Source organism: Myiozetetes cayanensis, unplaced genomic scaffold (assembly GCF_022539395.1).
Source record: "Myiozetetes cayanensis isolate MyiCay16 unplaced genomic scaffold, myiCay2020 scf9, whole genome shotgun sequence".
Taxonomy (NCBI): domain Eukaryota; kingdom Metazoa; phylum Chordata; class Aves; order Passeriformes; family Tyrannidae; genus Myiozetetes; species Myiozetetes cayanensis.
In genome coordinates this window covers 2,393,094-2,407,658 of record NW_026088185.1, presented here as the reverse complement: position 1 = coordinate 2,407,658, position 14,565 = coordinate 2,393,094, and the positions used below count along the sequence as shown (strand labels likewise).

The 14,565-nt window shown below is 40.3% G+C and overlaps 1 protein-coding gene across 1 annotated transcript in view; it reads left to right on the top strand.

Annotated features, from left to right (window-relative positions):
* Nucleotides 1–3,244: 3,244 nt before the first annotated feature.
* Nucleotides 3,245–14,565, top strand: part of COL3A1 (collagen type III alpha 1 chain) — a 50,030-nt gene continuing 38,709 nt past the window's right edge. Inside the window, exon 1 of the mRNA XM_050339946.1 lies at nucleotides 3,245–3,438. Within this exon, the coding sequence (XP_050195903.1) occupies nucleotides 3,360–3,438 (79 nt within the window). The 5' untranslated portion in view covers nucleotides 3,245–3,359. The remainder of the gene's footprint in view (nucleotides 3,439–14,565) is intronic.

The window sequence follows — 14,565 nt, the reverse complement described above, 5'->3', positions numbered from 1 at the left end:
CCTTTTAAAATTTGGAGGTTCTTCACTATCATTAAAATCCAAAAAATAAATATCTTGTTCCTGACATAGGGATGACTACAGTGACAAAATCTGAAGGCTCTTTGTTCAGATTAAGGTCTCTTGGAAACAAAGAAGAGCTGCCAGCTGGTTCTACAGACCAGAACATCAGAACTTTTAAAGGTAACCCTTATACCATTTGCATGAGGACTGACCTTTCAGGGAAGGAGACCTGAAGTCACCTGATAAATATGCAGGAATATGTCTCTCATTTGTCTTTCTGAGGCAGAATGCCACTAACACAAGACTCAAACAGGCACAAGCAACCCCACCTTGGAGGAGCAGCATGAATATTCCAGTCATCTGATATAGAGATTAGTCAATAGTTTTGATCTGCATGTGGTAGATGATCTTTCATGGTATCTACAGTAGAGCACAAATATGTTCAGTATCTTCTACAACTAATTATTCCAAGGCCCTTCATCAAAAATGCTCCAGTTTACAGTGCTCCAATTTAAAAATGCTCCAAAGTACAATGAGTACTTTTTCCAGTTCAGTCCAGATGGTGAGACATTGCATCCCCAGGAAGCTGAGTATTAACCAAGAGCTACTTACTAAATAATCCAAAGCTGCCTGCAAGACACAGGAGTCAAGACAGTTTGGTTTCTAGGGGGGCTGTTTCTATGCAGAGGATGTGAAAAGGCAGCCTTTGTTCATAAAGTGTCCATGGATGTTCCAGGAAAGTGGCTGTGCCACAGTCTGCTCAGGCCATATCATTAGAAGAAAGTGGGAAATGCCAGTCAAAAGTAATTTACTCATGACAGCAAATGGCAATTTTTGCAGTGTTTTACACTAGAATGATACAATCAATTCACAACCACCGCTTAGGGAAGGTAGCACTAAATGGGAAATTCTGGTGTGGCTGAACACTTGCTATGTGTTATGTGTTTTACCAGAGCAAATATACTGCAGAACCCAAGGAAGATAAGGTCCACAGGTTGTTGTTTTTTCTGGGATGTAATCATTGAGTGATATGGATTATGCTTCTCTACCTCAGGATTCATTTCTGTACAAATTCAAGGACTAGTGTTGATACTCCAATGCCTATGGCAAATCATGGATAAATTTGTGTTCATAATCTAACTATAGACTAGAATATAACATACAATGCAAAGCTGTTAGTGAAAATAAGGAAGTCACCAAGAGCGGGGTTTATTTTTGAAAGGTTAAACTTAAGAAATGTGGAGAAATGTTTATTGTGATCAAATGGGCTGAAAACTTTGCAGAACTCAAGAAGAAAGTGGCTTTAAGTCAAAGACCATGAACTAACTTATCTTCTTTTTTTCCTTAAATGCAAACACCTATCACACAGCATTCATATATTTCATGAAAATGAAATTTTTTTGATAAACTTAATTTAGTCTAATTTTCATTCCATAGCTGAGAATGCTTGTATCCAGTGTTTGATCTGCTTGTGCATTTCTATTGAAGAGTGCCAAAGGGATAAATCTAGAATTTATCTTGAATTCATCTCTTGTTGTTTTATGTCCTGAGCATAACTCCAAAAGAGGAGAAAACCTTATAGACCCGTGCATAAAAATTTGAAGTATATTCCAGGATAGCTCAACAGGAGGCATTTATCTCTGTTGGTTGTAGCTACCTGAATGTTATAAACCAAATAATCTAATCTGTTAAGTGATATGATACTGGACATGAAAACCCAAACCTACAGGAAATACTTCTGCCATTGCAACACAGACAGCGTGGGATATTGGAAGGTACTTAATTCATGAAAGAAAACGGTGTGTAATTCCTTTGAGATATATCAAGCCATTCATACCTTGTAAGTATTTAAGACACAGAAGAAACTCTTGGCGTGTGTTGAAAGTGACATCACATTATTTATTATTATTTATTTATTTATTTATTTATTTATTTATTATTTCCTACTTCCTTCAACCTCTTCCACCTCAAGTGACCCCACCAGAAGAGCGTGTTTCAGTTTAAGTGCAGATGTATCTCAGACGAATAGGTTTGGAAATGAGACCCAGCATATATCAGATTAAATGTTCACCTCAGGCTGCTCTTATTTTGTGATGCATACAGGGATATGGGTCCCTTTTTCTGGATGGCAGTCCATGGTGCTCACGAATTACTGACAGGAGGGATGGTTGGTTCCTGGGTCACTGTAATCTCAGCAACAATAAGAACAAATGAATGGGCACCTCTACAGTTAATGGACCTGGATCACGTTGATGGATTGAGAGCAGCAATTAGTTTGGTCCTTGTTTCAGCAGAGGTGTCCTCTGTGGCAGAGTTCTGCATTCACTTTGAAGTATCCCAAACTTGCACTGAAAACTACACTGCCAGCAAAACTACATTCATAACCAAGCCTGCTTAAGCCATCTGATTTGGAAAATAAGTTTGTGGGTTGTGATCTTATACTCGGTACAGTTTTGCATGGAGCAAAGAAAGGACTAGGTTTAAAATGGATTAGTCTCAAGATTTTGTTTGTTTTTTTTTTTTTTTTCTCAGCTATACCTTCTTGTTCAAGAAGCAAACAGGCAAGAAAAAGGTGGTACTTGTTCTGCATTCCTTTCCAATGTTGTAATGACAGCATCAAACTGAACTATTCAAAAAGTTTTACTTTGAGAGATTAGTTCTTCTGATTTGGGATCTTGATCTCTTCATAATTTTTTTTTTAAATGTTTGCTTTCTCCCCAGATCACACAAAATCATGTTGCAAGGTGGAAATGGTGGCAAAAGTACTGGAACAGAAGCATTGTGATTTTCAGTCCTTCCTCTTGTTAACTCTGATTGCTCATCAGCAGAAATGTCCAGGTCTGCTCCTCCACTTCTGGGATTCTTTCAGCTTGTGCAGCCACATCAGGTATTTATTTACCTTTTATATTTTTAGAGGGAGCACTAACAATTAAAAATCCTGGTTAACATGAAAAAGTGCTTTGCCCCAGAGGCTTTACCACGGGACAGTTTTTTTCACACTAAGTGTTCAGACACAGCCTCAGCATGCATTTCACACACACACACAAAAGTTCCAGATGTGCTGTGTATCTTGTTTAGTTGACTTTCTTCTTCTGCAAAGCCAAGAGAAATATTAATCATTCATTTACTGTTAGGGGATGGGTCTTCTTCTCATGTTTCAGTCAAGGGGGTGGAAAAGTAAAGTAAGCCAATTTTTTTCCTATTTAAGGCCAAAGCTGGGGAATGCTTGTGGCTGAGTTCTGTACATGGCCCGGTGCTGGAAGGGCAGGGAACAACCGATGTTGCTATTTTGAATAGATTTTTTTTTTTTTCCCCCATTTTTATTTTTGCACAGAGAGTCTCATGTCTAATATTTAGACATGATGAGCTCTGTGCAAAAAGTAACTTTGCTCATTCTTGCCGTGTTTCAACCCTCAGTTATTTTGGCACAACAAGTCGGTGAGTAATTCAAGCTTCTTATGCTTTAATGTTTTTATTTTATTTTTTAATTATTTTTTTTATTTTTTACCAATAATTTTAGTCGCTTGTAAGAAATGTGCATTCACCAATCTCACCAGGACACTTTTCCTTCACTAATTCAGCAGCCAGGCATTTCATGGTGAAGCTGAAAGTTGCAGGGGTTTGCACTGTCATCCCAAAGGTTTCTCTTTGCTTTGCTTTCTTTACAGTTAGAAGCACTGTACAGCGCTGTCTGCCTTGGCTGCATTTGTTCTTGTTCTTACTTGTTTTCCTGCTGCAGACACCGGAGAGATTTTAAGCTATTTCTTTTAACTCTAGGAATGACATTTTAACTGTTAGCTCTGTGCTGCCTGGAAGTTTTTTTTTTGTCACAAGCTATTAAGTCTTTGCTTCCAGCTATTTTATTTATTTGAACCTCTCCTTTGTAGTTGTTTGTTTTCCACTGGCAGCGAGGGGGTTTCTTTAAACAATTTGCATGCAGAAAAGAAAGCCCGAAAATTCTAACCAGTTTTCATGAAGGAGATTTTAAGATTGATATTTGAAAATATGTCAGCTTACAGGATTTTTACTTTGGCATAGAACAGGAGGGTAAATTAATTCCCTCAGTTGCAATAGTTTGAATTGGGTATCTGCAGGCTGTTTCAGTCCCTCATGAGACTGATTAGCAGCTGATGGTATTTGGAAGTCCATGCAAGTATGTGTGTGCATGTTTTCAGAGAGCAAGAACACCAAAAACTGAGTGAACATGGAATTCAGAGTGGGGGGAAAGTACTTTGTATACAATAATTCAACTTAGAGTGAAGATAAGTGTGGTATGAGTATTTAAGTTAAACAGATGACATTCCACAAGTTCATCTGACCTTTTTTGGACGTGCTCTGTTCCTGCTTGCCAGACATTGTAAACCAGACTGTCCTTAAAACGAGACTTTTTTTCTTACATGAGAATATGAGAGACTGGCAATGCAGTGGAGGCAACGAATAACCTTACAAATAACTCGATAAGCAGCAGCCAAAGAAATTTGAGTGCTGAAGAGGAGAGCCAAATGCCTTTGAAACCACACCCTACACTGCTCTGTATGACACAAATCCCGAAAAAGGATCACTTTAGCCATTTCATGGCAAATCCTTCTCTGGCTCATCACACCTGGAAAGGCACCCCTCTGCCGAGGGGGTGGCTGTGAGTCCACCAGAAGGCAGTGGAGCAGCCAGAGCTCAGGGGGATCCGTGCATGAGCAGTTCAGGCAACATCTGCAGCAGCAGCAGCGTGCCCAGACACCAACCTCCTCTCCAAGCACAGACACAGGCTAAGCCTAAGTATCTTTAAAAGCAAAAATGAAAAAAAAAACAATGCATATAAAGATGTTCTGTAGAGAGCAAACATAATTTACTGTGAACTGAGGCTTTTCTGTTTCTGCTTGGCCAGCATATAAACTCTCTCCCCAGTAACGTTCAGTAAAGACTATAAAATTCAGTGAAGATTATGGAATTTGAGCAAATGTGTGCTGTGACTTTGCTTACAGCAGCAGATAATACACATACTGTGTGTGTTTAACATGCATTATGTGTACTTTCATATAACTTTCTTCAGAAGGATAAGGACTAAGGGACCATCCAATACAAAAAAAAAAAAGGAACATTAATTTTTTTTCTCCTAACAAACAAATCCCTTCTGAGTGTCAGGTCTCCTTCCCTCACTCTAGTAATTTCCCTGGACATTTCTGAGGTGTAAGACATATTTGACTCAAGAAATGGTAAATTTTGGTCAGAAGAACTCTATATACAAACAAAGTGTGAAGGAGTATTCTCATTTCTCTGCCACATTCCTGTTTCATGGTGTTGTAACATTTCCTTACTGGGCTAACTTCCATACTACTTACAGGGATGAGGTTAGAGAGAGAGAGAGACTGATAAATCACTAGTTATGCCTTGAAAAATTGGATTCTCTCCTCTCTTTGTAATGCTTCTTTCCACACATTTGAATGTGCTTTTCTCACAGAAAATAACCACTGAATTGAGGGAGTTGATTATTGGCATCACTGACTCACGTGCAGGGCAGCAACGGGCTGGGAAACCAAATTTTCCACGGCTGAACAGAGAATTTCCAGACATGCTAAAATGCTCTCTCTTGTCAAGAAAAATGTTTATATGGTTAGTATCAAATGCAAGTCAATATAAAATTTTCCCTGGAAAAGCCTGCCAGGAGACAAGGCTTGGCAAGATATGAAGGAAACTGCTCAGTATACACTAAGTTTAGGATAGTCAGATATACCCTTGGGCTGTGTGTTTCTTTGTCTTGCTGTAATAGCTTGGAACAGAGATTTGAGTACAGCCTCAGGCTAAACCTTCTCAAAAGCTGGGGATCTGGGTGTTGTGGAACAAGGAACACTCTGTGACTCCCGTGGCCAAAAGCTGGGTCACACGAGGAGGGTGTTTGTAGCCAGCAGGTGAAATCACCTTGGCACAATCCAGGTTTCCTGATGGCTCTCAGGTTGCTGTCAGGGGCTTTCAAGCCCTGACCGTGGTCAAGATAAAATGCCTTCTGATGGATGACAGGACACAAAGCTGGGGCTTCAGACACGACAGATGATTCAGATTCCAGCAACTGATTTCCTTAGTTCCACCTTTTGAAGGCACCTCTACATTCTGCATGTTCAACTACTAAAAAGTGTAAGAGCTTGGAATGTTTCTTTAGGAAAGAAATCCACCCTCTTCCCAGCCAGCAGGATTTGTGAAAAGCGTTTGCTGGCCTTGCAGCATACGCTCATCCCGTTTATCTTGAGTTTGTAGTCAACCTAGACAGCTACTTCCAGAAGACAGAATAAATTTTAGCTAGACAGACTGGAGATATTTGGCAGTTTCCCCTGACTACAAGAGAAGCACATCCCCAGCCCCCTTACGTGAGTGCCAAGAGTGAAGTTAGATGGATTTGGGGCTGTCTCAGCTGCATCTGCAATGCTTAAAGGACACCTCAGTCACCTGGAGTGGGACATTTCTTGTAGATACACCCAGCAGTCCTTGAGGAACTTCACTGAGGTCATCAGGAAAACTCTGCTGCTGTGAAAGCAGAGTGAGGGCACTGCCAGAAACCCTTCAGCATTATTCCAGATAATTTTTCACTCTAACGTAATTTACTGTTTTCCTTGTAATGTAAGTATTATCTTGGATGTTTGGTCAGGAAACTCATTTCTGAGGTAATGACTGAATACTAAAATACCTCTGAAAAGACTTATTGACCCTTCATATTACTCTCAGTCACAATTTACAGCTTTGAAACGAAATATAACCATTACATGTAGGTTCCAGAAGGCAGCATGCAAATGACTTTTCATTCTGAGCACCCACTTCTGATCCTTGATAAAAGGGTGATGTTTTAGGAAAACTTGTAAACAGCTGACTTGACCATTTTACTTCTTCTTCTATTAACTGGGAAGGATTAAATAGGTTATGAAGTGGATGGGTACTGTGAAGATGCAGGTTTTTTGTGAGACTCCCAGACTGTCATGCTTAGCAGTTATAGCTCCATGTAACATTGCACACGTGTGTTCTTGGTTGATAAAATGCCAATTTAAGGGTGGTGCTAACAACAGTAAGAGTTATCATTCCTCAAAGGTTTTTGGTAACACAGAAAAAGCTCTCCTCCAGAGTTTTGACAGTAAAAGCAGATGATGTGTGTCTGTGTGCCAGCAGGTAATTAACCATCATAAATAATCTGGACTATGTGAAGTAATGAAATATCAGGGGTCTACTCCTCTTCTTCCATTCTTCCTAACTGTTTTTTAGTGAGCCCATGGCAGACAAGGTTGTGCTCAGGAAAATTGAAACATTCCTTTCTGGTATGGAAAAATCATGCTAAATGAAAGCCTGGGGAATCCACCCCCTCTAAACATTAAATATATATATGTTCTTGGAAATATGACAAATTTCATAAACACATTTTATATCACACATCCCTGGAACACATTAGCCTTAGGAAAATGAGACTATTATATAACCCTTTCATTATTTCCCAGATTTATTTTTGAGTGGAGACCAAATCACCAAATCTACATAGACTGATTTTTTTTTTAAAAAGAGGAGGTGGAGTTGGAAACATCCACTGCTTAATTACAGGGGGAAGAAGCAGAGGTAGAAGGGTGTTGTCTCTGGCACAAATATTACTGTTGATGCCTCAGTCACAATAGATACAGTTGCTCTCAGTGCTGCAGATTACAAGCAGATCCTATTTCCTCTTCCAGCTCCTGCCCAAATGTTGAGGTTTGAAATAGGCAGCCAGGTGTCACTTGCAAACTCTTGGCTGATGCCAGCCTTGCACAACAGCTGGGTGCTACCTTTATTAATGCTATTTAAGAGAAAGAAGGGAGTGAATTAATATAATTTTTTTTCGTTTCACAGACTGGTTGAGAAACCAGACTGACGTTAGGCATTGTCCCAGTTATGTTATAATGTTGTTCACACAGCACCAAGGCTGTCAGGGTTCAAGAAACATCTGGACAATGCTCTCAGGAGCATGGTGGGATTCTCAGGGTGTCTGGCATGGGGTCAGGAGGTGGACTGATGGGTCACTTTCAGCTTGGCGTATTCTGTGATTCCACACCTTGTTTTAATCAAAAATCTGCAGAAAATGGGACCTACCCAGCTTCATGACTGGGACACTGTGCCGAGGGTCATTTAGCTGTACAGGTTGTCATTTAGCACTCTGGATTAAAAGCAATCTCTTCAGAGTTGAAAGGTTCAGCCTACCAGTAGGGGCTAACAATAACAAAGCAATAACTTTCCCAGCCTGGTGGGCACCAGGAAAACAGCATCGCTCCTGGTGTTTTTCTGGTAGGTTCACAGTCTGGAGAAGAGCACAAGCCACAGCAGCTCTTACAGTTGCAAGTTTTAATTTGCTGAATTGAAGTAATAAACCATCAAACCCCACAGAATTAGAAATCAGTGCAATGGTCATACCCATTAATACTCAAGATTAGGCTGTCCTTTATTCTTGCTTGTTTAAGAAACTAGGCAAAAGATCTCAGCTAAATAGAGGGACATTGTTGGCAATGGCAAAGAGGTGTTGTTAACAAAATGGGTATTTTTGGTCTTGAAGTAACTGGATTAGAGTCCCACATCATTGCAGTTCAATGTGATGGAGCAAAATTCAATTTACTATTGGCAGCACCCAAAAAAATGAAACTTAGACTTGAAAAGGGTATAATGAAATCTGTTCTGATTCAGCATTTCAACTGTTAGCTCATCTTCCCCGTAGCAGCTTGGTAAATTGTAGATTGCGTGACTTTAACATGGTTTAGAGCTCAGTACCTACCACCTGTCTACAGTTTTGAGGCATTCTGACTTTGGGTTTTGGCAAAATGGAACAAAAACTTTAGTGTCATCATTTTACCTACTGCAGTACTTTAGCAGCCTACCTCTCCTTCAAGGTAACCATCACAACATTCCTTGTACAGAAGGAGAACTGGGCACAGATGTGATTCCTTCTGCAGGAGAGGTACAAGAAGTGTTATTTCACTTCCACCCCTTCAGGTCAGGTGGTTGAGGGGACCATGGAGGGGTGCAGCAGAATTCTGCAACTCCTGGACCTCGGCATGCTGCCCATTTCCAGCCTAGGGGATCCAGTGGATTCCTCCTGGAGGGAAGGCAGTTTAGGCCATGCTTGTCACAGTGATGGAGTCTGTTTCAGAGATGCCCCATCATGACTCTCTGCTGTTGGTTTTCTGTGACCATGCTGCTCCCAGAGATGGGAACCAGTGCTGGCTTGGTTACTGCTGCACAACAACTCCTTCTCTATGGATTTTCTTTCTTCCATTGAATCTTTCTGTCCCCTCTATGGCTTCCCTGATGAGAGATGTGTTGTCACTGGAAAAATCTATAAGGAATTCTCATAGAGTATCCTGATCTTTCTCCATTCAGCACCGTCAGATGCCTTATGTTTCAGGGAAATAAGATTTCTATATGTATGTGTGGAGACCATGCTATTAATATTTCTCACACTGCTATGAGACTACATAACAATTTCTGATATTAATACTTGCATTGCTCCTGGTTATTGTTAATCAACTGCTAATATCCATAAGCAGTAAAAATTTACATTTTACAGGAGTCAGAAAATCTTAACAGAGAGACAGAGAGGTGAACTTATCCTGTCTTAAATGTTGGAGGAATGAGGTCCATCATTGACTGTAGAGGAACACATCTTTCACACAGAAGCATAATAAATATAAATTAAATTTATATTTCCAAGCAGTCGGTATTTTTCTCATCTTGTATTTCATAGGAAAGGTTCTTTCCATTTTGCTTTGAGCAAACCTAACCTACTTTCAACCACTGCTCTTATTTATTTTCACTTCAGAGCCAGTCTTGTCTCCAAGTTTGCAAAGTGGAAGCCTCTGCCTGTTTCATGTCAACATGACAATGGAAAACATGATATAACCCCCTCCAACAACAACCGCTTGTTGGCTTTAGTTTGGATAAACTTCAGCTCTGGGACTTCTGGCTTTGTTTAGTTTAGCAGAGGAGATTCCTTTCAGATTAACTCAGAGACTACTTCCATTTTCCCTCATTTACGTCAAACCCTTCATTTAAACATGAACTATCAGAATGAGGACGAAAATGGTGCTTTCTTTAGCAATGTCTGTGCATTTTCATCTTCCTTTGATTCACACAAGTGCTCCATGAAGAGGTGTCTGCCAGGGAGGAGAAAGAACACACAGGACACTGAACAGGGAGAATGTGAGGATAATGAAATTCATATATCTTAAGGCTGAATGTGGGGGTTTTATATTGAAAGCCTAGGTCTTCTCTTACAGCTAAAGAGGCACCCCAATGACTGTTAGGGAATGAGGGATGGGACTTGTAGGTTTAAGAGTTTAGCTGACTTTGTACCAGAATTGCCTTCACCATAACAACAGGAGACCCAGCCCTTTCTGCTGCTGGATTTCTCTTTCAGTCCCTGTGCATCCCATCCTCGAGGGTGGCACTGGCATCTCTTCCCTCCTGTCAGGCAATGAAAGATTTTATTCCATGTGCAAACCTTCTGTGGGCCACTGTGGTACCTTCAGGCACCGCTTTATTCCCGAGCTCAGCACTGCAAAGGGCGGCAGAATCACAGGAACATCCCTTGCACGTTTGAAGCAGTAGATATGAAAGCATGATCTGTGTCTGGAAACTGCTTCCCACAGCAGTTCAGTGCTGGCAGTTCTTGGAAAACTTCTGGACATAATTAGTTCCCACTGAAACTCCCTGCAGTTCACGCCCAGTGACCAGTCGGTGCATTAGAAGGCTGTCTGAGGCAAACATCTCTTTTTTTTCTCTCTCTTCTTTCCCTTTGTGCTGCTGCTTCTCTTTTCCTTCTTTCCATTTTCTTTTAGGAAAATAGGCAAGAGCAAAATTGCATCTCTTCTTTTTGTTTTTAAACAGACACGACAGAACAATTGCTCACCCCAACAGTGTTAATGGGAATTATGGGAAGCCCTGCTCATTGTTCCTTTGATGTTCAGTGTAATTGCCACCCTGAGCATCAAAGGAGAATAAACTACATCCCCCATGCCTTCTTGAGCTATAAACAGTAAAAATAGGATTCATATTTTCTCGGGAAGCACTTTTATGCTCATGAGAGGCTCTTTTTTTTTAAGAAAAAAAAATTATATCTTTTCTGTGTTTGGCTTTAAATCTACTGCATGGTGTTTGCTTGTTTCCCTGCAGAGCAGTAGTCATTCTGTGCCAGCTGTTTAAGAGAAGAATGTCCTAGTGAAAGCAAACAATGGGCTGTGTAGTGGGAATTGCAAATCTTTGAAAAGAGTAATTGAAATCTGCTCAGACATTTTGAAGATTCTTTGCACAATATTCTCAGCCTGTTGGTGGCTTAGCTGTTGGCAGGGTGGTCCTCTTTGTAGATCCCTCTTTTTGGTATGAACAGAATAGCATAAATACGGAGGAAGGGGAGGAAAAAAAAGAAAGAAGAGAGGTTTTCAAGATCAACTGATTATTTTCCTCTTAGAGCAGCTGAGAGAAAGAATGATATAACCATCTTTCAGTGAAGAACCAAAGAAAAACCAAACAAAACAGTACAGAGGCTTTTCATTTATCAGGTGTTCTCTGGCTCTGGCTCTTCCACTCATACCTTTTAAGGGCTGTGGCAGATAAACTGTGGAGGATCTGGTTGTGTCTGCTGAAGATGTTCTAGCCCTCCTCAGCTATGCACTGCTGTTTTTTCTCAGTCTGTGCCAGCTGGTGTTGCTGTACAGAGCAGGGAGAGCTAAATCTGTGCCAGACTTCAGGCAGCCACTTCAGTAGTAAGGCTTCTGACCTCTGATATTAATAAAAAGTCAGCTCTCTACTGATTCTACACTGCACCAAGAGTGTGAATTTTCACCTCACCAGGGAATTAGTTAGGGAGATCCTTAAGTCTTTGTATTTGAAAAATGGCCAGGCATAGGTCTTGAAACTTAAAAGTGGCCCCAAAATTAAGAAAGTTGTCTTTGGTACCCTGAGAAAACCCTCACAATACTCACTTTGGTAGCCCTAGGAAGCTGACAATTAGAACGTTGTATCCAGTGTACAAATAGCCATTTAATACCCTCTATGAGGCAGATTAGGAAGAATTTCGAGCGCTGCCATCCATATCCAACAAACTGTCTGAAATGGATGCGGGGTGAATTAGTACAAACTGGAAGAAGGAGTGAATGGATACAACTGTTTTGCAGATGAAACTAGGTTAATGATGCCCTATGCATTCAGAATCCCCCCGTGACCTCCTAAATTACAAATATCTTTAATTTTTTTGGCAGCCAAAGATATGACTCTTTTTCTTTGGACAATATGCCAGAGTAGTTTAATCCTTCACAGGAATATGAAACACAAGAACCAAACCCTTCATTTACTTCCAGCTTCTGAAATTACAGGGAAAACAATAAAATTGTGCAGGCACTTATGCTAGTGTAGAATTTGACCCCCTACTGCTTTATTCATCTCTGATGTAAATTCACTGTGGCCATGGAGTTATATTGGGGCTGACTTTGTCCGAGGTATCCGAATATACAAATGATATTACCACATGTACCATTCTGCATTGTAACGTTTCCCATCTGCTTCAGCCTCGGGAGAGAGGCATTGAATCAAGCTGATTTCTTCCAAGGCAAACCACAGAAACAGCACTGCACAAATTCGTTGGTCCTCTCACAGAGCTAAGGGGAAAGAGGGGGTCACGTCCCCCTTGAAATTTTAATCACCTGACAAAAAAAAAAGGTTTTAGTTACAAAATTAGGCAGTTTAAAACAAAAATCATACGTTTTTCCCCACGTAACCTTTGGGTTTCACCACGTGAAAAGCTTAAAGCATCTCGAATTAAGTAGCTCAGTGCTATGTAGTGCAAGCAGTAACAGTTATCTGTGTCCATTCATTCCTTTTCACGTAGCAGATCAGAAGCTGAATCTCACTTTTGTGATGCCTTGGATCTGTCAGGGTGCTTGTACAGTCTGGGAAACCTGAACACAATGTCTTTTCCAGTTTTTCATTATTCTTCCCACGACAGACTTACTGCAATAAATATTGCAAAGGATGCTCCAATGTTATAAACTATTCCTGGTCCTAGCTAAAATCAGAAACACAGAAGTATTTCTTTGAGCTATACTTTTTTTCTAAAGTTCTGACAAAATCTTGTGCTGGATTTTGTTTTCATTTTTTTCCACTTAATTGATCCTGGTAATGTTGAGCTTGAAGATATTGCTTTTCTTTAGAAATATGTTAGGTCAGCTTCTTATGGAATAGAATTGGAAGTGGTCAAGTGTTCAAAGCAAGATTACCTTTACAGTTGGATTCTGACTGTAGAAGTCTTCACTGACTACTCAAGGAGTGGGCAGGATGTGTGTTTAAAGAAGCTAACAAATCCATTAAATCATCAGCAGTCATATTAAACCTTGAATTTATGTCAGTTTCTGTTTGGTTTAAGACACAAGAGTCTTTATGCCCTTTGGCATCACTGACTAAAGACGAGAAGCACATTAAAATCAGATTACTGCAGGGTAGTAAGAATTTGTGCCAGTGCTACAAAGAAAGAAAGAGCCACAAATGAAGTGCTTGCAGCTTGTTGCTTATTTTTAGAGGGACACCAAATCGCACAAAAGGTGATGTGCCAAAAAACATTGTAATGTAAGAACAGAGGGGATGGAAAAATCTCATGGGCATTTTACCAATAACTGGAAGAGTAGCTGAAGAATTATGCAGTGATCCCTCTAAAAAGCGTTGAATGCGCTGAACTAAGATGAAATTCTTTCTTACTTTGTGTCCTGGTCTAATTCAAATGGTGATCCTTATTAAAAGATCTGATCTCTCAGGCACTGAAGAGCTGCAGTTCCCACAAGAATAATTAGAAGCTGATGTTCTTTGGGTTGATTCAAATCCCAGTAAAATCAAGCGAGGTTTTGATCAGGCAGTGATTACCCTTAACCAGGAAGGAATTATCTACATTTTGCACCTTATGGGCAAAAAGAGGTTAATCTCTACTAAATAAAGTCAGAAGTACAGAAATAACTGAGTTACAGACAGAACCTGTTGAGAGAAGACTTTGGAAAGGAAATCCCAGAATAGCATCTCAATAGAGATGTCATTCAGGAATATCTTCCTCCCTTACAAAAAACAGCATAGGCCACGATGTTGTCAAGGAATAGCTAAGAACAAAAGGAGCATAACCATCTCTTGCATCCATCAGGTGTTTTTCTGAACATGACTTTTGTAAGTCCAGAAACAGAAAGAACTCCCAAAAAGAAGTCTGCTCCATCCTGCACCTTGTATGACTCAGCCTGAAATGACAGTTCTTCCAAAACCAACCCCCACCAACTAAAAAAACAAAGAAACCTTCTTGCACTTTGTTTGCTTATTAGCAGTTTTGAAACAAGGAAACTCTTCTGCCATTGTTTCTCACCCTGGACACCAGCTTGAAGCCAGAGAGGCTGTTGTGTAACAATATCACTGGTGGGATATTGCTGGTCACTATTTCCTTGCAGCACTGCTGTGGCAGAGTGACCTTTAGAAGTTGTATGAAGCACATCATTCAAGGATGTCAGCGTGCATGCCCAAATAGAGCAATTTGTGACATAGAAATGCTGAGAC